The sequence below is a fragment of the Podarcis cretensis genome (genome assembly GCF_951804945.1).
Source record: "Podarcis cretensis genome assembly, chromosome: 11".
In the NCBI taxonomy this organism is placed as follows: domain Eukaryota; kingdom Metazoa; phylum Chordata; class Lepidosauria; order Squamata; family Lacertidae; genus Podarcis; species Podarcis cretensis.
In genome coordinates, this window is record NC_137180.1 from 18,556,356 (window position 1) to 18,578,231 (window position 21,876).

General features: G+C 41.2%; 1 protein-coding gene across 3 annotated transcripts in view; it reads right to left on the reverse strand.

Annotated features, from left to right (window-relative positions):
* Nucleotides 1-21,876, reverse strand: part of SNX24 (sorting nexin 24) — a 74,851-nt gene that overhangs the window by 24,538 nt on the left and 28,437 nt on the right. The window contains exons 2-4 of one of the 3 annotated variants that reach the window (XM_079995890.1): nt 20,078-20,194; nt 12,806-12,889; nt 8,527-8,631 (exon numbers count right to left, since the gene is read on the reverse strand). In XM_079995890.1, the coding sequence (XP_079852016.1) occupies nt 8,527-8,631; nt 12,806-12,868 (168 nt within the window). In that variant the 5' untranslated portion in view covers nt 12,869-12,889; nt 20,078-20,194. The remainder of the gene's footprint in view (nt 1-8,526; nt 8,632-12,805; nt 12,890-20,077; nt 20,195-21,876) is intronic. The other 2 variants (XM_079995889.1, XM_079995891.1) reach the window with 2 other exon arrangements.

Consider the following 21,876-nt stretch of genomic DNA (forward strand, 5'->3'; position numbering starts at 1 on the left):
GAAAGGGTTTGCAGGTTAGTCACAGCTTGAGACTGCGGATACATACAGTGAATTAACAAATCTATGGTATATCTAGATCATTCTTATAGAGCAAATGAGATTCATAGAAACTTTCAGCAGATACTGATCAATCAAGAATGAGAAAACCCATGTCACATAAGACTTCCCAAGGGAATCATTTTATTTTAAATTAGAATGACATTGCTTCTGCTTTTGAAATCTCAGGGCTTATTTCCCATCAAGTAGCTGTTTTACACTACTAAAGTGTAAAGCTCATCATTCTCCAGCCCTAAGTGCTAACCGAATAAAATTGATTATCTGGATCTGTTTCCAAACTGGTTTGGTACAGAAACCGCTTGGGAAGCCTGAGTAGATAACTTCTGCTAGGAAAAACACCGAAGGCATTTAACTGATGCTTTTCCTGGATGTCTGTGTTAGGATTCTTGCTCCGTGTTTGCAGTCATGGGATTGTTTTCTATCACATGGTGGTGTATGTTTTCATTCCACAGTGTGGGAAGCGACGGAGACAGGATGTTTTGTGTTACTGTGTTCCGTGATGTTGGATTATTGTCCTTTGTTTCTTTCTCTTTGCTGTCTGATGAGAAAGAGGAAGGAGCTAAGTCAGAATGCTCTGAATGTATTATATGTAAATAAAGTAGATTAGCCAAAATGCTGAGCCATTGAGCCTGTTACGCGGACCGCTAATACTCTGCTGTTCTTAAGTGTGCTAATGCCTCTTGGCATCAGTTGCTGTGATGTTCGGGCTGGAGAAAGCTTTTGAAGCTTCCGAATGACTGACCAGGAGGGAAAGAACATGCCAGTTGGGCATGCGTCTCTACTGGGGTCCTACACATGAGTAGGACGATCCTAACAATCTGAGCAGCTTTTGATTTCATCGGTGAATTTGAGGATGGGGGCATCATTCTGCAGTGGTTTCATTTCCACTAGGCTGGTAGGTTAGAGATGGTGATGGGAAAGTTTCACACTGTGAAACTTGTTCTACAGTATTGCAGAGCTTCTGTTTTGTTTTCAGTGCTACTTAACAACTACATGAAAACTGCTGGCATGTCATGGATTTGAACGAGTGATGCTATCACAATGGTACCAGAACTGTTCCCTTTATGTAAGAACCAGATGTAGCAATGGAAGTGACAATGATGTTTCAACGAGAACCATCACCACCACAAAACAATCTCACTTTTACAGAGCAAGTTCATAGCCTGGAGATGTTGTTCAGATCCAGTGCTTTGGCGTAGCACCAGTTTCAGCAAGGGCTATAGCTAGGGCCCTGGACAAAGATAACCTTGACACTTTGGTAATATCACACCTTCAAATGCTGAACTCAGTTTGAGCATGCTGGCAGCTCTGTAGCAAAAAGAAGACCAGTAAGAAACAAGAGGGACGTAAGTGCATGTTCAGGTGAATGTTATGGGCTTGGAGGGAAGTGAACCTAAAACAACCCAATGAGGGCTGAGCATGCTCAGTAGTCCTAGACCTTTGGGGAGCAGTCAAAAAAGCAAACTGGGGGATGGGGTTTAAAACAGAGTATCCTACACAGGGGGTGACTACGTGGCTGGAGAGGCTGATTGCAAGAAGTTAAGAAGCCAACTGGCAAAACCAATACTTTTCTCCCTCACTTCCCCACTGTTTTGAATTTTTTCTTCATTTCCTCACTTCTCACTACTGTAAACTTTTTACCCAGATTTTGCTAGGTTTGGTGATGAATGGGAAACTGAAGGGGAGATAGCTGGCAGGCAGAAAGGAGAAGCTGGCTGAGAGAGAAGACAAGGAGGCATGTGGAAGCTGAGCTGTTATCTCTGTGCATCTCTTCCTACATTGTCCTTTTTCAATCCTTCCTTTCCCTTCCTTCACCCAGTGGATGCCGCAGAAAGAGAGAGAGACATTGAGTAAAAAGCGATGCAAGAAGAGACACACATAAAAAGTACAGAGAAGCCATCTTATTGTCAGATAGGACATTTCCTGTTTCATAAATAGAATGTATTTTTAAATGTCCCCAGGGACTGACGGGAGAGTTGTCCATAGAAATCAATTGGGAAATCCAAAATTAATTTAAATGTAGCTGTAACACAACTTTCAAAAAAAACAACAACAAAGAGAATGTCTCCTGCTTTTTCTAAGTCAAGTCTTATTTATTAACTTTTTTTCTAAATAGCCACGCAGTACTGCAGATCCCAAGGGGCATTTAACTGCCTCCTTAGTGCAGGTATCTATTCTATTTTGTTCCCACAAGCTCAGGAAACACACATTCCCCAGAAAGCTACTCCAGATGTTTTGGAGAGGGGCGGGGTCCTCTGGAAGAGAATGGGAAGTAACATAAGGGCTGCAGAAGGGCTGGGAAATCCGCTTTTCCGCTTCTTCTAGCAGGGAGCTTCTATTAGGTTTTGGTCCTTTCCACTAGAGAATGGGCCCTTCCATTTCCAGAAGGACAAGCCTGCACCTAGCTGTGAACTTGGATATATCAGAAGGCTTTAGAAATATTGCATTAAAATGTTACAATAGTTTCTTAAAAGTATATAGCAATATGGGCTACAAATTGGACAATGCATGGAAATATCTGCAATCTGATAAACAGTAAACTTGCACCAGACTCTAAAATGTCTGTGCTGTGAGACAAATAATAATTATTGGTGTTTTCTATAATTAGTACAAGAGATTCTCCCATTTGTAGAAGAGATACAGTTAAATATACCAAATGCACTGGGACGGGGGAATAAACACTGGTAAAAACTTTTATTGATGCATTCTATATCAAATACCAAAGAAATGTGCGCTCTCTCTACAGAATCTAAAAACAGCTGGTAGCAACAATGATGGATTTAAGTTATTAACAGATCAAAAAAAGATGGATGGTGTTCTGCTTTTCTTAATCTACATCATCATCTAGATCTATTTAAAGATATGTGGTGCACTAACAAACTTAGTTAAGGTTTCGATAAAATCAGTAGCATAATCTGCCCCGTTACATTGAGTCTGCATTGATCAATAAAATCACTTGTACTAGGAAAGTACTGTTAAACACTGACAATCCTAGCCATTAATATTATTTAACACACTGTTCACAATCTTTAATGAGGATAAAGAACATTTTGTCTCTTTACACTTATCATACTGCCCTTTCTAGAGATCCTTATAAACACAGCACAACAGTGATTATTCAAAACTAATCGGGGTTTCAAAGGACGAAGGATACTGAATAATTTCTTGTAGGTTTTCTGTTTGATTAATAGATGTTTTCAGTGCTTTGCTTTTAAAATAGATAAAAATGAAGTTAAATAAAATTTGCATTCATTCTTCCCAGGATGAATGTCCGTTCATTTCTACCCCTCAAGAAACCTAGCTTCACAGTTCATGCACATATACCTACTAAGGTGATGAAACCACAAATTTAAATGCTTTTTACTACCACATATGGACTGTAAAAACAAGGCAATTCTACCAGAAACAAAATCAGAAATGCAAACAGAAAGAAGTAGCAAGTCTTAACAAAACATGAATTAATAAATACAAAATTATGATTTCAAACAGATATTCCTAGATCCTGGGTGCATTGACATATCATGTTTAGTGAGTGCTATTGCTACTTGTTTAAAAAGGTAAAGGACACCTGACAGTTAAATCCAGTCATGAACGACTCTGGGGTTGCGCGCTCATCTCACTTTACAGGCCGAGGGAGCTGGCGTTTGTCCGCTCCACAGACAGTTTTTCTGAGTCATGTGGCCAGCATGACTAAGCCACTTCTGGTGCAACGGAACACCGAAGCCAGAGCAGTGCATGGAAACACCATTTACCTTCCTGCCAGAGCGGTACCTATTTTTCTACTCGCACTGGTATGCTTTCGAACTGTTAGGTTGGCAGGAGCTGGGACCGAGCAACAGGAGCTCACCCCGTTGAGGGGATTCAAAATGCTGACCTGATTATACATGTTAAAAAACACAAAAATGATGGGGAGTTGGTTGATGGCAACTGAAGGAAAGGGCTGCCCCAACAGTTGATTACAACTACTTCTCTTAAACTTGCTAGAACCTAAAACAGCTCCTTCTACTAAAGTGGATGAACATATCTAGACAAATAAGAGGAAATACATGTCGGATCTCCTAAGCTTTGACAGTGACTGATGGGGTAACATTTCCCCCCATCTGTACAGGTATGGAGACTGGAAGGACTGTATCACCTGTCCTTACTTTTTGATAAACAAGTGGCTGTAGTAACTAGGAGTTCTTTTTTATCAATTATTTTTGTTGCATTTTTCTGTGCCATTTTTCTGAGAGCAGAGATCTACATATACACTGATATACTATTTTGCAACCTTTATTCTTGTCTACTATAAACGCATTCTGTGGGGCTGCCCTTGACACTGACTTGGATGCTTCAGCTAATGCAAAAAGCTGCTGCACATCTTCTCAAGGATACTGGAAGGAACGATGAGACACAGCCTTGGGCGTTTGGCTCAGGGATGCCTATTTGCTACCTGTTATTCTTGGATTGAATGGGAATGTGGATGGCAAGCTGAGGTAAGTTATTTCACTAGCAGCTTTTTCAATGCTTCCGATCCATTTAATTGGCAATCTCCATATCCAGGTTATCTTTATATGTAAAATAACAGATATCTGACATTGCTTAATAATTATGGTAATCAAACTTCAAGTACATATAAGTACATTTACTCGTATTCTTCTCTTCCTATAACAAACTCCAACAATGCAATGTCTTTTGTTTTGTAGCTGTGTGATTTGTGCTCATACTGTATTGTGATGGCCATCAGCTACAAACAATAAAATTTATTGAACTTGAATTCCCACTGTTTATTTCAGATTGTTAGAAGCTACTTGAGAACAGGGATTTGCCTATGTAACTCTATAATGAACGGTATTAACACTAATTATTTTTTCTTCTAATATTGTTAGACTTGAAAATGAAGATTGTTGGTCACCAGTGTAAGTGAAACATGATTAAAACATGTTTAATCTTAACTGTGACAAGTTTTCAGGTGTTTCTTTGAGAGACTGTGGATCTAAGACCCATACAAGTAGCAAGCAGAGCATTAATATAAATAAGTATAAATAATACTCCAAAACATAGAAGTAGGAGAAATTTATAATCTGCATCTCTTTGTTTACTGCTCAAAACTTAAAAATCTGTTTAGATTACAGAGCTTTAAAGAGCTTCCACAGCATTAACTGCACCAATGAATTATTTCCCTGGGTGCAGCTATATTTTTGACATTTAATTCTTTCTTGCCTAAGTTAAGTAGGTCAAGCAAGTTATACAAAGTTATTGTTGCAATACACACCAACATGCACACTTCATTTTTGTTTTGTTTTTTGTTTTAATTGTGTATGAGGAAGATGACTGAGAAGATACTGGAAGCAGTCATATTTTCTTCAAATCCAAAGACAACAGTTTTCACCAATAACATTCCTTCTGCATAGACCACAGAAATCCTAAGTGTGTGCTCATTATGCCAGTTAGTATCTAGAAGCATAGCAGAGGCAAACTGTTTACTCCTACAGCAGACACTTTTTATTCTGAGCTGGTACTGTTTTATCACAGCCTCTGATAGCTACACCTTATCTTAACCAAGACAGAAACCATTAGCAATGAGATTCTTCTGCTGAAAGAACTGAGATATGATCTATTATGCCAGTACTCAGAATATCAACAGACTATACAACAAGCATTCAGAGAAACAAAACAACAACATGTTCACTTCACTGTAGAACTACTGCATCTCCTAGAACCCAAATTCTTAGAAGGCTGGCAACATGATAAAAGAATTTCATACATTTAAAAAGTTCCAATATACAAGTGATTTATATATGACACAACTGCTTTGTAATTTATCTTGCACTGCTATCCTATAGCTGCTGCAGAGCTAAATATTCATGTTCAAGACACTGTATACTTAGGGCTGAATATATAAATTTTTGTATCAGCATAGTATTGCTTTAGGTCAATGGGTTTTTTTTACTGCTCAGAATATCACAACATGCTTTACACTAGGGCTACAATACAGATGTGAATGTGTGAGCAGCAGAGAGAACTATACTAATTGTTAAAGATTCATAATGAAATAACAAATAAGTTACTATATAGTCTCACTTCATTACCACAAAAGTTAGTCAAATAATTGGTATTAGACTCATTTTCTCTCATTATCTGGGTATACTGTTGGATACCAACAAAATGAGACCAGTTTTTAGTGTCATAAATGCATTTGCATACTTTATGCTAAGACAGGGGTGCACAAAGTGAACATGCGTGAGGGCCAACCAAAGTTGTTGAGCTTTTCTTAGGCTTTAACCCCAAAGCTGTTGAAGCTGCTGAGCTTTTTAAAGGATTTTACCCCAGGACATATACTGCCACGGGAGGGCTGGATTAAATCGAACGGCGGGCCAGATTAGGCCCCCAAAACAGACTTTGGACATGCCTGTTCTAAGAGATATGTAATTTGATGAATATTTGACATGTATTTTGTTTGTTCAGAATAAAGCAAAACCTTGGAAGGAGGTTCTATCTCCGACTTAACATAACAAACGGATTATTTTTTGTCAAATGCAAGTGACAATCTTCAGAAATACTGTGTTATTGAAGGAGAGATTATTATGGTTCTTACCTGCACTTCACTAGTAGATCTACGGGGGCTGAGGGAAGCAGTGTTACAACATATAATAATATGATACAATTTAAATAGCAGTAATGATTGTAATGGTTCTAGGTGATTGCTCGTGCGTAAGTCGTCGCCACACCTGGCTGAGTCACCTGGGTGAACCCTTTCTGTCCGGACAGCCACTCATCCGTGGCTGTCTCAATCGCTGGCAGAATCCGTCAGTGGGCGTTTCTTGAACTTCTTCCAGCAAAGAAGTTCTTTGACGCCCAGTCTCCTCCTACTCTCCCTGCGTGGAAGTCTTCTGTGCAGGGAGGGTGTGGGCAGCAGAGGACCCGTGCTCTCTCCGCTGGTCTCCGGCGAGGAGTCCTGGAGCCTTCTCTCCGATTCCCCCATCTGCCCCCCTCCTCCACTGGTGCTACGCTGATTTCCTTCCCCAGCGGATGGGCTGCCTCTCTCCCTGCTGGGACCCTCTCCGGCATCCCTCTGGAGCCTTCCCTCCGTCTCTGGCTCCGATGGCAGTTCCCTGACAATGATCAACAACCCCATCCCTAAATCCAAAACAATAATCCAGGGAGGAACACTGGAGTTAAATTTTATTCTTCTGCTTTAAGATTTTTCATATACACAGTATCTATCAGCCTGCTGAACAGCTGCAGAGAAGTTTTTTTTAAAATTGTCTTCGCTGTAAGAGTGATAATTTGCTAATCTTGGTTGTAGGGTTATAAAAATGAACAGGCTACTGATGCAGAAAAGTAAAAGAAAAGTAAAATAACTTCAGATTTTTAGTAACTAGTAAAAGAGATGACACAATTGGCTGAGATTAATTCAGTCGAAACCAGTAACCTGACTCACATTTAACACTAAAACCATGGCTAACTGAGAATGTTTGAGTGTGGCGGTACTCAAAGGGAAAATGGTGGTTGATTCGCTGTTCCTCTGGTTGTCCTGCTGCCTGGAGCTAAACCATGGTTTAGCTTAGCATTACATATGAACCCGTGCTCATGGTATGTCTGGAACCAGACAAACCACAAGCTGTAGCCAAGATTTGGCTTGCCGTGATTTACCTGGGGGACACAAACCACACACCCAGGTTGGGGCATAATGCTAAGCAAATCCGTAGCTTAGCTTGGACACCACAACCAGGGTAGAGGTGAAGTTATGTGTGGTTTCTACTAGAGGTAACCACACATTCATGTGTTCTTGCCTAGCCCTGATTTGGCTCAGCATTACATGAGAGCTGAGCCAATATGCAAATGTTTTCCTGAGCAAAATGGTGAGGATGGTATATACTGGTATGTTCTTCCATTCCACATATTCTTACAACACCTATTATTACTGTTTATTGTATTTATACCTCATTTTTCTTCCAAGGAGAGGGACGTGGGTGGTGCTGTGGGTTAAACCACAGAGCCTAGGAGTTACCAATCTGAAGGTTGACGGTTCAAATCCCCGCAACGGGGTGAGCTCCTATTGCTCTGTCCCAGCTCCCGCCAACCTAGCAGTTCGAAAGCACGCCAGTGCAAGTAGATAAATAGGTACCGCTGCGGCAGGAAGGTAAATGGTATTTCCGTGCACTCTGGTTTCTCTCACGGTGTTCAGTCACGCCAGAAGTGAATAAGTCATGATGGCCACATGACCTGGAAAGCTGTCTGTGGACAAACACCAGCTCCCTCGGCCTGAAAACAAGATGAACGCTGCAACCCCATAATCGCCTTTGACTGGACTTTACCATCCAGGGGTCCTTTACCTTTATACCTTATTATTATGATACTTGACTGTGTCAATATTCTGAAACAATGGATGAGCATTGATGGATTTCAGTGGGTCAGCTCAAACCATGACTAAGTCTGGATCAAACCCATAGTTCAAGGAAATAGGCACTGCTATAAGTAGCTTACCTGTAAATAAGCTTCCAAACCTTGCCGACGCTGTTCCAGAACTTTGGGCACCCAGTTCCTTACATGCTTCGAAGGGATTTCTGGTGTTCTTATGCATTTCTTAAGCTACAAATATGAACAGAAATACATTTATCCCCAATAAAGTCCCTTTAGAAATGAAAAGGAAAGCATTCAAAGAGAGGTGAAAACAGGGAATACAAAACTAGAAAAAAACAGGAAGGAGGGTTGGGGAGACAGAAAGACAGCGAAAAGAATTTTGTTATCAAAAACCTTAATAGTCTACAAATAAACTGACTTTATTCCATTACAAATGTTATTGTATACAAGATGGTGAAGTGAATTTGAAATATTAACAGGCAACATGCTGGGCAATTTCTTAAAGCAAGAACTAAGCATTCTGTTATGTCAGCTAAATATTACTATGTGAACTGGCCAATCTACACACCTAATAAAATCTAAAGAATTTAGTTTAACACAGATTTTAGCTGCACTCTTGTGTATTACGTGTATAAACAAACCTTAAAAACAGTATCACTTGCTCAAATACAATTGACTTTAGTCCCTTTCCAGGATTAGGCATTTAAAAAACAACAAATAAGTTGTGCAATACTGAACCACCCATATTTCACAGATATTTGAAGAAACAGAAAGCAAGGAACCAAGGGAATTCAACTGAAATCACAATGAAAAACACAACAGAAAAATGAAGTTCAGTAAATCCTAACTCGGATGTATATTGTGTTCTATTAGTGACCTATTCCAGGCACTGGAAAATGGTTCCAATGGAATAAGTGTAACCCTTGTGGTAGCTAAATTTATAGGATTGCATATATAGCTGTTGTCAGGGACTCAGCGGGAGCGCAGGGAGGGGAGGAGATGGAGAGCGAGGGGGAGCAATCCGAGGGCAGCGTAGGAGAAGACGACAGCAGCCCGAGAGATTCCATGAGCCTCTCCAGCGAATCGGAAGATTCACAGAAGGGGGCGCCCATGGCCAGGGCAAGGGGGGACCCAAGGGGGACACCACAGAAGCAAGGGGCCAGCGGGGACTCCCAGAGCAGCAGTTGGAAATCAGGACCAGCTTCCCCACCAGAGCGTAGTGGGGGGAAGGAGTCCCAAATATCAGGGCCAACGTATTCACCACCAGCGAGAGAAGATGAGGCAGGGTTGGCCACGCCTCCATCGGAGAGCGAGGGAACGGTCAAGAGGAAGGTTGCCGGCTGGGCGCGCGCGCCAAGTTCAAATGTACAGGCGAGTGGCACAGAAGGTAGCCCGGATAGGGAACCAGGTCCTAAAGCCCGCCGGAAGGAGGGGGAAGAATCAGGGGGGTCAGCGTCAGAGGAGTCCAGAAAGGATGAAACCCTAGCGGGCAGGAGGGCACAGAGGAGAAAGGAACTTAGGAAGAGGTGGAGCAAGGCGAGAGTCTTAAACTGGTGTGGAAGGGGCGGAGACTCAGACGGGACTTCGCCGGTCTAGGCTTTAAGACGTAGAGCTGCGCGCTGCGGCTTTGAAATGGAAACTAAACCTCAATAAAGACTTTTGTACATAACGACAGTCTGGCGTTGGTCCTCTGTGAGCTGGGACCTAGAGGCAGCTCTGACAGCTGTTTTTTTATTCTGTCTTCCTTCCAGCCCCTAAACCACCTTTTAAATTTGGAGGACTTTAAGAAGTGGTTGGGTAGGTAAAGTTGCTTGACAAGGCCATACAAAACATGGGCTTGCACTATTATTTCAATGTGCATTAACCGTCTTCTATTAACACATTCCATCAGTGCAAGGATTTTTGCTTGCACATCAATATGTTTCCTCCCCGCTCCCAATGCCCTCCCCAAACCTGCTACAGATGGTTGGGAAAACTCCTGGGCCATATTTAGGGAGCCCACAAAGGTGGGTGGAGAATGTTCTGTTGAACGAACAGAAATCCTCGTGCTGATGGAACAACGGTCTTAGCACTACACTGGATTCCACGCAATGGATTGGAAGTCTTCCTTTGTAGGAATGGCACAAGCCACACCTGTATAGGAAGAAAGGAAGAATCAGGACTGCACTCTCCAGCGTGCTCCCAGTTTTTCATCTGAAATTGAATCACCTGAGGTTCTGTGACATCAGGAGATTTACCAAAATGGATTGTCAAGGATGGGAGAGCTCCATATCTCGTCTGCTGGTTAGTCACCCTGTTTAATTTGTTGTGCTTATCTTCCATTGTGTTGCTTTTATGATATGCATATGGATTTTCTTTATGTTGCTAGCCACCCTTTGGATTATTTTATGATGGAAGGCCAGGATACATATGTCTTAAACAACTAACTACTGGGAGACATCTGTGCGGGCCTTTATCAAGTCACCCTCTCTTATCCTTAGGTCTCTCTCGTGTGTGGTAACAACCACAACTCAGGACTGCTATAAAGATGAGCCAGAGAAATATTTGTAAAGCTGAATGAATGATTAACAAGGTTCCAAGCAGAAGCCCCTCTACGATTCAAAAGAGAAAGAGAGAAAGTGAAAAGCACTTAAGAGTGGATTTCCTATATTTGATACAAGGCGACATAGGTATTCTCTCACCTCTAAATGAATGTGATGGATGTGTGTGCGGAACTGCAAAGACAGAAACTCAAAATTGACTTTGATGTGCACACCCACAGGAGTTGAGAAATTTGCATTTCATCTTTGAGCCTGAGGAGATGTCACCCTATTGAAAGCTGTGTCAACAAAAGTCTCTGCTGATAAAAAGTTTGAACATCCAAAACCATTGCTCAAGGAAGACTATACAATACAATGGCTCATACACCCACACAATTGTTCTAGGAGAGGTTTTTAATATGAAAACCAGTAAGGCAGAAAGGGAAAACCCAAAAATTCCACTGAAATTCCACTGACCTCTCATAAGTGATTTTTTTTGTAGTAGTATTTCTAGTTTGGAAGAATTAAGGAACACACACCTTCTTGCTCTTACAACACATCCCCACTTCCTGATAAAATGCTATGTGAGTTGAGCACACTTTTTTAAAAAAAGGATGGTTGCATCACAGAAACATTATTGCAGGGGTGAGGAGCCTCCAGACTAAATGTAGCTCTCTAGGTCTCCTCATTTGGCCTGGCAGACCATTTTCAGTAAGCCACATGGGTGAGAGGAGGATTTCAATGGAGCAATAGGGAGCTTAAAGCTCCCCAGTTGTTCGATGGATCCACCAAACCATGCTACTCTCTGCCTATCCTCCATCAGCTAATGGATGGAGCACAGTGCACCTTCAGTCCTCTTGAAGGTAGGGCCTTCAAAGGCATACAGTGGTGCCTCACAAGATGAAATTAATCCGTTCCGTGAGGCTCTTCGTATAGCGGTTTTTTCGTCTTGCGAAGCAAGCCCACTGACAGCTTAGCGGATTAGCACTATTAGCGGTTTAGCGGCCTTTAGCGAATCAGCTGATAAGCGGCTTATCAGCGGATCAGCTGATAAGCGGTTTAGCGGCTTAGGAAAAGGGGGAAAAAGGGGGGGGGAACCCGCAGGAACTCGCAAGACATTTGGTCTTGCGAAGCAACCCCATAGGGAAATTCGTTTTGCGAAGCGCCTCCAAAACGGAAAACCCTTTCGTCTAGCGGGTTTTCCATCTTGCGAGGCTTTCGTCTTGCGGGGCACCACTGTACTCCCATTCTCCATCATTCTCTGATGGGCAGATCAGAGCACATCCCCTTTCCCACTTCTCCTTCAAACTGCTGAGGTTTAAAAGAGAAACTGGGAGGAGAGGGGGGTACGTAAACCCTTTGTAAACATCCCAGCCCTGCTCTGTGAATGTGTACAAAGGGCTTTAAAACAGCCCATCCTCCCATCTGCTTCAAGCAGAGGAGGTAAGATAAAGCAGAGGACAAGCCATCATGACTTGTAGCCATTTTCCGCCATTCTTTTAATCCTATTTTTAAGCCATCCAAGCTGGTGGCCATTAATTACTACATGTTGTGGGAGTGAATTCTATCTTTTGCTTGTCTCAAATCTTCCAAAATTCAGCTTCTCCAGATAACCCTGGGATTCTAGTATTATGCAAAAGGAAGGAAAAAAAGGAAGAAAAACATCTCTAACTTTCTCCACCACATCATGTGCAATTTTATGCCCCTCTATCTTTACTTGCCTTTCCCCCTAAAGAGCCCTAAATATTGTATCCTTTCCTCACAGGGCAAGAAAGACAAAAGAAATGAAACACAAAAGATTCAGAAACCAGAGAAATCACTTTGGAACAAGTGGAGGGAAGGTTCAAGCAGAATCACTTTAACAACTTACGTACAATATTTACCTTTTTATGAAGAGCATGAAATTCACTATACCGCTTTTCAACAAAGTGCTTTCTTCCATTCATTAGTACCTCTATCTTAAAGACCTGTAAAAACCAATTCAAGAGATTACTTTACCTGTTCAAAACCCTGTTTTGCTTTGTGATGTGTTTAAAGGAAAGAATTACTGAAGCTGATTTGTTTCCTCCCCCCAAACACAAGACACTCAGGAGATACTAAGGTGTAGCCACTGATTAATGAGTGTGCTGGTTAAATCCCCTGCTAACCAGTGGACTCCACAAATACATCCAAGGACAATTAAGATTTGTGAGGTTTAAAAAACTTCCACTGTACAATCAACCTAGTAGAAGCGCATATATATATATATATATATCAAAACAACTCAAGAATATATGGGTCTTCCAGTGATGTGCTATATAGTACATCAACAACCTTACACACATACATTTCAGTGATAGTGGTAGCATGTCTTGTGGAACACATAAAATATAAATGCAAAGACTATACTGCAGGTTAATTTCCACCTAACCTACATATTCATCTCTAGTCTCAGCTGGGCTTGCTCTAGTGTTTACACCATTAAAAAAAATGGTTTGGGCTCATTTTCTTTGCATGATGTGTCTGACAGCTTTTGCTTCCTCCTGTGGAAGGTTGAAAGGCCAGCTGAAGATGCTCTCTAGTTCCACTAATTAGTAGCCACTAACATGACATTTTCTTGATTTTCAGGTCACTGGGTCAGATCTCAGGGCAGGTGACAAGAAGTATCTCAAAATGCTCATGAAAACATAACCTAGCAAAACCAAGGCCAGCAGAAAAGCATAATAATGAGAGGCCATTGCTACTGTAACCAAATGTGCCTACTGCCAAGATTTGTTCTATTAGGAGATCCTTGGATTAGATAAAGTCAGCGCACCAATATTAGAACCCAATTCTAGACCGGAAACTACTGAAATTAACTTGAGAAAGGATTTTGGATAGGGAACCTTGGCTTAGCTGCTGTGCTGTACTAAACTAAAAGGGCAGAGGAGGAGCAAATTGGATGCAATTTGCCAGGTTGCTAGACATTGAAAGTTGGGAGAGTGCTGTCGCACTCAGATTTCTGGCTGGTCACTGTGAGAACAAGATACTGAACCAAAGAAGACCTTCAACCTGAACCCGCATGCTTGCGACAAGCCATGGTTTGGCTTAGCATTACATGTAAATGTGGCGAAAAGCCTGAAGACCCCTGAACCTGTTCACTACATTGTCACGAGGATACTTTTATCACTCTAATGTACCGTATTTTTCGCTCTATAAGACGCACCAGACCACAAGACACACCTAGTTTTTGGAGGAGGAAAACAAGAAAAAAAAAATATTCTGAATCTCAGAAGCCAGAACACCAAGAGGGATCGCTGCGCAGTGAAAGCAGCAATCCCTCTTGCTGTTCTGGCTTCTGGGATAGCTGCGCAACCTGCATTCGCTCCATAACACACACACACACACACACACACACACACACACACACACACACATTTCCCCTTACTTTTTAGGAGGGAAAAAGTGAGTCTTATAGAGCAAAACATACAGTAATCTGTTCACATTACATGGAGAAGGGAGATAGAAGAGTCAGCATTTCAGATCATGTACTGGAATCTGCATGGAATCTGTGTACACAGCACACTTTTGGTCACCTTCACCATTTCTCTCCCTTTTCTTAACCTTATTCTGGAAGCTTATGCCATTGGTGCCAATGGCTGTGAGTACTAATTCTTCAAATTAAATGCTCTGACACACATGACAACAACGCTCTATCGAGTCAGGGTTGCGGCGATCCAAAGGACTAACAGCCAATGAGAACTGTAATGTCAGAAAGAGCTTATACTCACACATAGACACACAGGCTCTTTCAGACATTATGCTGAAAGTGAATGGGGAAGCCAGTAGTAGAAAACTCTGTCTCTGCTCCTTCCACATTCAGAAAATATCTGAAGACTGCTATTCTTTTGGTTATGCATTCACATGTCAGTGTGAGGAAGGGCATTTTGCATCCCTCAAAATAGTGTATTTATCATCCATATTATTAATTTAATTTCAATTAGTCCTACTGTGATTATCTGATCACTATTTAGAATCTCAGCATGAGTATTATGGTCAGCCTAATGTGGAGCATAGGTGTATTCTGAAGCAATACAGATTTGTGCATAAAAGAAAGGGAAACTTTCCTAACAGTTAAACATTTTGAGGTTTTATTAAATATGGACATGCATGTAGAAATTTTCATAATAAGCAGTAAAGGTCACCTATAAAAGATCTTACCAAGCATCAAGTAATGAGTTTCTAGCAATTTAAACCCTAACAATTGTGTTTACACGACACGAACAATCCCCATATGAAATATTCATTCATTTACCATACCACATTCTTATCTTAAAGTTGAGAGAGTAATGGGACTTCCCATAAGGACTGGGAATCCCTGACAGCCTCCTGCCATCTCAATGTCTAACCATCCAAAAATATTAATATCCCATTCTGGGAAGAGGTTAACCATTGCCTTCCCTGCTACTGTTGAAGTAACATTTGATCCTTCACCCATCCCTGCCCTAGGACAGAAGCAGCCATTGGGAGAAATGGCAGTTTCCCTTTCAAGGAAAATGACAGACTTTGGGGGATCAAGTAGAGGGACAATTTTCACTAGGATACAGGATTCAGAGTTAAGAACACTTCCTGCAAGCCATGGCCTCAGTTGTGAACAAATCCCTCTTTCGATTGGCTGTAACTTCTTAAGTAAACAGAAAACTCGTTAATAGGTTAAATGTGTATTATTCATTTATCTGGTTTGATCCGTTTAGCAACCGGCAAACATACAGTGCTATACATTGTCTTTTAACTGCATAATCAGTAAGCGCATTAAATAGAACAGATAAGATCTACAATGATTTGTCAGCCAAATAATCTTAATTTCTCACCATTACCATAATAAAATCCATGCTCAATCCGTAGCAAAGTATTTTTTTTCTGCATGGAGCCAATACCTAATAGGGATAACAATTAGACATTTAAAATGTCTGCCAGAATTTAACTCATATTAATAGGAAGAATAGCTTTTGGTTTGAAGTACGTGTGGAAACTCATATTTTTTTCTTCTGACCATCATGCCAAGTAGATGACATTTTATTTTATAACCATCAAAAAGCTGGAGAGGAAGAACTGGGGCCTATTAAATCAAAGTCCTGTTTTAAGAATTCTTTTTAGGAAGCCATAACAAAGTCTTTCAAGGTTCTTGGATCAATCTGCATAACAGCTGTCTTTATTTAAAATTATTTTTTAACATAGACCAGTAAGTCATCATCTGATTACCAGTTATAATAAAAATATGAAAGACAGTCGTAAGTTGCGGAGACTATCTTCCATCTTACTATAGCAAAAAAGCATATCCATCCCAATTTCCAGAACCAGAACCATATTCCTTTTCTGACTGCATTCCAGTTTTAAGCCTTGTGACTGAGAGACAGTGACATAATGGGAAGGGCTATAGCTCAGTGTAGAATATATGCTTTGGATCAGGGTCAAAAACTCATCAATATATAAGCGAATCGCCAAATGACACCCTAAACCTAGATTACGGTTGCCACAACAGAATGTCTAGGCACCAATTGATTTAAAAATGAAATTATCATCATCATTATTTCATTTCAATACCACTTTATATTTTTTAAGAAAAATCTCAAAGTGCTTTACAGCACATTAAAACATCAAATAAAACAAATGCAAGCTTCAAGGGAAATGTTTCAGATCCTTCTCTATGTGACGTTTTCCTTTCCCTATATTTATTTACCTACTTTATTTAAATAGCTGCCCCATAGCAGCAGTACTCTAGGAAGCGAGTGTGGTGTAGTGGTCAGAGTGTTGGACTAGGACCTGGGAGATCCAGGTTCAAATTTTGAATGTTCCAGAAGTCGAATGTTTCGGTTTTCGAATGCAGAAGTAAATGCTTCAGTTTTCGAACGTGCCTCAGAAGTTGAATGACTTCCGCTGAGTTTCCCCCCAATTTTCTCTATTGAATTTGCAGGCTGCTCTTTGTGCCTAGGTTTTCGAACGTTTTGGAACTCGAACAGTCTTCTGGATTGGATTACATTTGAAAACCGAGATACCACTGTACTCTTTGGAGAAAAAGGTGGGAGACAAATGCAGTATATAAGCTCTTCTGCTTACCTGCTTAAGACAACTGGAGGGCCCTGCCAGATGGAGATGTCAGATGCTAACCTGGCATCCACAGATCTCCATGTGGTCGCAATTGGACCCGCGCCAGTTGCAAAGATTCCTGGCACCTGGGGAACTTCGAACAATGTTGTGGATGCAGAAGGTCCCTAGTTCAATCCAGGGCAGCTTCAGGTAGTGTTCAAAAAGATTCCTGCCTCAAACCCTGCAAAGCTGTTGGCTGGCAGTGCATGTACAACAGTGAGCTGCAGGCAGTGGTGAAGCCAGGTGATTTTGTTGTTGTTGTTTAGTCGTTTAGTCGTGTCTGACTCTTCGTGACCCCATGTACCAGAGCACGCCAGGCACTCCTGTCTTCCACTGCCTCCCGCAGTTTGGTCAAACTCATGTTGATAGCTTCAAGTACACTGTCCAACCATGCCGTCCCCTTCTCCTTGTGCCCTCCAACTTTCCCAACATCAGGGTCTTTTCCAGGGAGTCTTCTCTTCTCATGAGGTGGCCAAAGTATTGGAGCCTCAGCTTCAGGATCTGTCCTTCCAGTGAGCACTCAGGGCTGATTTCCTTAAGTGATTTTAGACCCTGCATTTAATGGTAACTTTATCGGTTTCCAACTGAACATTCAATCCACTATAGCTCTGGTTTTCAAACTCTGTTCCCAAGACCGCTAGGATTCTCTGGAAGCTTGTGGAGGTTCCTCATGAAGAACAGAAAACACTCTACAGATGGCTGATTCTGTCAGAACAAGGAAGAGGTCCAAAATTTGACCAGTCCATCCTTCAGACGAAAGGTTTATACAAAGAAAATGAAAGGTTCGTGAAAATAAGGTCTGATGTCTAAGTTGAGTTTGTCTTGTTCCAAATGCAAACAATTGCGTTTGTTATTTTTCTCCTATGTTGGTTAAAGTTTAAAATTGTGCTTTCTCTTTTAAATACCCTAATCACTTCTCTCTCATCTGTTTACCTTTCAGCAAGCATTTGAATGTGACCCAGGAATGGTCTGCTTCAGCATGTAAAAAGTTTCTTTTTTAAAAAAGAAAATCATTGCTTTCTGTTAATGACTCATATACTCAAGAATTGTAGTAAGAGCTTATGCACAGTAATATAATTCACTTCTAGTTCCTAAAAAATGACTTCGGATGAGTCAACAAACCATTCAAAAGAATGCTTTGGTTTTTAGAACAATTCTCTATAAAAATATATAAGACATACATTTTAACGAAATAGCAATGATGTAATGATTTTAAAGTAATTCTAACTAGAAGAAGAACATACTGAAATCTGGATACTGACTCTTTAAGCTCCTCTAGTTCTACCTACTGGATGCATGAAGCTTTCCTGGGAATTAAAAAAATAAAAGCTGCTAGGTCAGGATGGGTGCCTGTGCTGGAGGTATGATCTTACAAAGAATTTCGGGAATGCCTAAGTGTCAGGAAGTGAATCTTGAGAGGGAAAATCTATATAGATAATTCAAGGAATGACAACTGTTTTCTGACATGTGTCAATCAGCTCATCCTCACTCCGTTTAATATGAACTTTCCTTACCTCTTTTTGAAACCATCTTTTCAATCATTTCTGGAATCACTAGTGACAGCAAATACAGAGTGCATCTTCTGTAGCACTAGCATTATAATAACAATATGATGCAATGAATGAAATGCATATTTATTATAGGTCCATGAATATACCCCTTAATGCATAATCTGATTAAACACAAACACAGCCTAACTAAAAACAACATAAGGAAATAAAAACATAAGAGGTCACCTGCTTGCAAACTAGCATTAGTCAACTTTACAAATCCTGGTTGAATGCTGATGAACCTAATCTGCATTTTTATTAGCCACCTGTAACCCTTGAACATCATCACAACTGATTCCACTCAGGTCAAGATTTCTCATAGGCAACCTAGAGAGCATTCAAGAGATAACAACCCATTTCAGAATCAATTTTACAAAACAGATGAAACAGATCTGACTATAGTTCACTGACTAAAAGCAAGCTATCCCTTCTAAGTATGTTAAACGTAGCTTTACAAGAACAAAAAGAAATAGCAGATAACAAAAAGAACCAGATGCAACCGAGAGGGGAAATCTTATTGGTTATTTTGTTATTCTAATATGTGATTACTGGAACTCTTAAAGCATCAGCAGGATCCAGTAATACAAAAACAGAAAGGATGCACACTGAACGGTCAAGTTATACTGTATTTTTCGCTTTATAAGACGCACCAGACCACAAGACGCACCTAGTTTTTGGAGAAGGAAAACAAGAAAAAAAATATTCTGAATCTCAGAAGCCAGAACAGCAAGAGGGATCGCTGCGCAGTGAAAGCAGCAATCCGTCTTGCTGTTCTGGCTTCTGGGATAGCTGCGCAGTCTGCATTCGCTCCATAAGACACAGACACATTTCCCCTTACTTTTTAGAAGGGAAAAAGTGAATCTTATAGAGCAAAAAATATGGCATTTTAATGGAAGTCATAAAAAGCAAGAAGCTTTAAGCTTTCTAGAATATTCAAGGATATGCAGAACTCAATGTACTATTGAATCCATTATAATACAAATGAGGAAAGTTCAAAGGGCATGGAGGAATGGGAAAGGAAAACTTGTAACTGAGCATTGTCTTAGCTGACAGATCTCTAAAAGGACATTTTCTGATTCATCAGTGATTTGGTACCAAAGGAAGACTAACAAAACAATTTAACAGCTTTCATATTTTTAAAGAAGTTCAAAGAAAGACCAAAGAACTTAGGGAAGTACAACAAAAACAGCAAAACCATAGTGGGATATGAATAGGGCAGCTCATACCACCCTTCAAGCTCTGAAAGACATTCACAGAATTTAAAGAGAATTTAATTCTTATATCATCCAGCTTTCTGCAGGACATAACTGCAGTATCCCTGACAGACTCAGTGGACCGAGAATCATGTTCGAACAACAACAAAAACTGGAATACATCTCAAAATCAACCCTTGCAAGAACAATTTCATAGTAACATAATGAAGCAGCAATGTAATAACAAATGTAACAACCAACATTTCAGTACTGTAACTATAACAAGCTTACACTAACAACATTATACCTTCTGCCATTTGGAGCAATGGAGAATGAATCTGCTCTGTTTTCTGTACACAGTACACAGTAATTCCTATACTTCTCCTTCCATTCCCTTTGCCAGAATAACCAGGAAGGAGAAATACTGTGAAAGTGAAGCAATTGCAGATGGGAATTTATCAACAGTCCACTTTGAGAAGGAAGGTGGTTGGGCCCTGGGCAGAATAAAAATTGAACTTCTTAATCAAGTATTTCAAATGTTAGAGTTCTGCTTATGTTTCTTTTAAAATAGTCAGGTTAAAATTATAGTTGAATATATGCACGTTAAAACCATACATATAGACTCTTAAAAGTGAATCATTGGTTTAGTGCAGGGATGGGAATCTAATTGGACTGGATCTTTATATCCTTTTACCCATCCCTGGGCCTAGTTTGGCAGGTGGGTGGGGTCATACACCTGTCAATTGCCCGACGTCTCAAGCAGTGGCGTAGCATGGGGGTGCAGGGGGGGGGCCAGCCACACCGGGCGCAACATTGGGGGGGGGCGCGCTCACACTCACAGCTCTCTGCCCCTACCTGGCTCACTCACTCTCTCTCACTGCAGTGCTGGCTGTGCGAATCCGATCCGAGCTGCCGGGTCGCCGCCCACTGTGGAGGGGGAGGGTGCCAGGCGTGCGTTGCGGTGCGGAGTGGAGAGAGAGCGAGGGAGGGACTATCTGGGGGAGGGACAGTGCAGTGGCCACCCAGCGCAGCGCTGAGCGCGGGAGAGAACCACACCCGACCAGCCCAGGCAGCAGCAAGAAGAAGCTGGCAGCGGCGGCAGGTTAGGGGTTAGGGGCGCAAATTACTTGCCTTGCCCCGGGTGCTGACAACCCACGCTATGCCGCTGGTCTCAAGGACACCAGGCCTACATGGTTTGAAATCAGGCTGTAAGGGCAAAGGCACAATACTTTGCAAGCACTGGTGATTAGCTGATAAGTGGGGCTTGCAAAGCTCCACACTCGTGACTTTGCAAGCACTCACAAATTCCCATTCTCCCCAGCCACAACTTTCCCTGTACCACGCATGATGGCAAAGATGAATTCAGGTGTAAGACAAGTGGGCATGACTTTGCCAAAATGGCCTTGTGGAAGGTCTGGCAGACTTATGGATCCTCACCACTGGATTAGTATTAGGGCAGTGTTTCCCAAACTTGGGTCTCCAGCTGTTTTTGAACTACAACTCCCATCATCCCTAGCTAGCAGAACCAGTGGTCAGGGATGATGGGAACTGTAGTCCAAACATAGCTGGAGACCCACGTTTGGGAAACACTGTATTAGGGAAATCTCAGGTTTGTGTGCTCTCCCCTCCTCTCTCCTCCAGTGCAGATGCAAAGAGAAAATAGAAAGTTTTCATTTCTATTTTAAGTGGCCACATTAGTTAATTAATTTTTAGTCCCTCACAGGCCCCTCATTTGGGCTGCTGCTGCTATTTCTCACAGCTTCTGGTTCCAGGTGCAAGAGGCCACAGTGAGAGGAAAGGTGTTTAGAAATAAATGAATTTGATCTGAGCTAATCTATTCTATTCATCAGACCCTAATAAAACGCAAAAAGCTTAAAATGCCAGATCTCCCTGGCAGATCATGTGCCCTTATAAATAAAATAAAATGGTGCCTCTTTCAATAAATACTAAAATGGAATGAGTTTACACAACTATGAATAAAAGCAAGCAAGCGATTAAAAGGATAAAACAAACTTTGCAAATTCTGAACCTCCCTGACAAGACACAGGAGTCTCTCTCAAGAATTCTCCCCTCTCATCAGCTACTGCAGATAGAAAACGTGCAGTC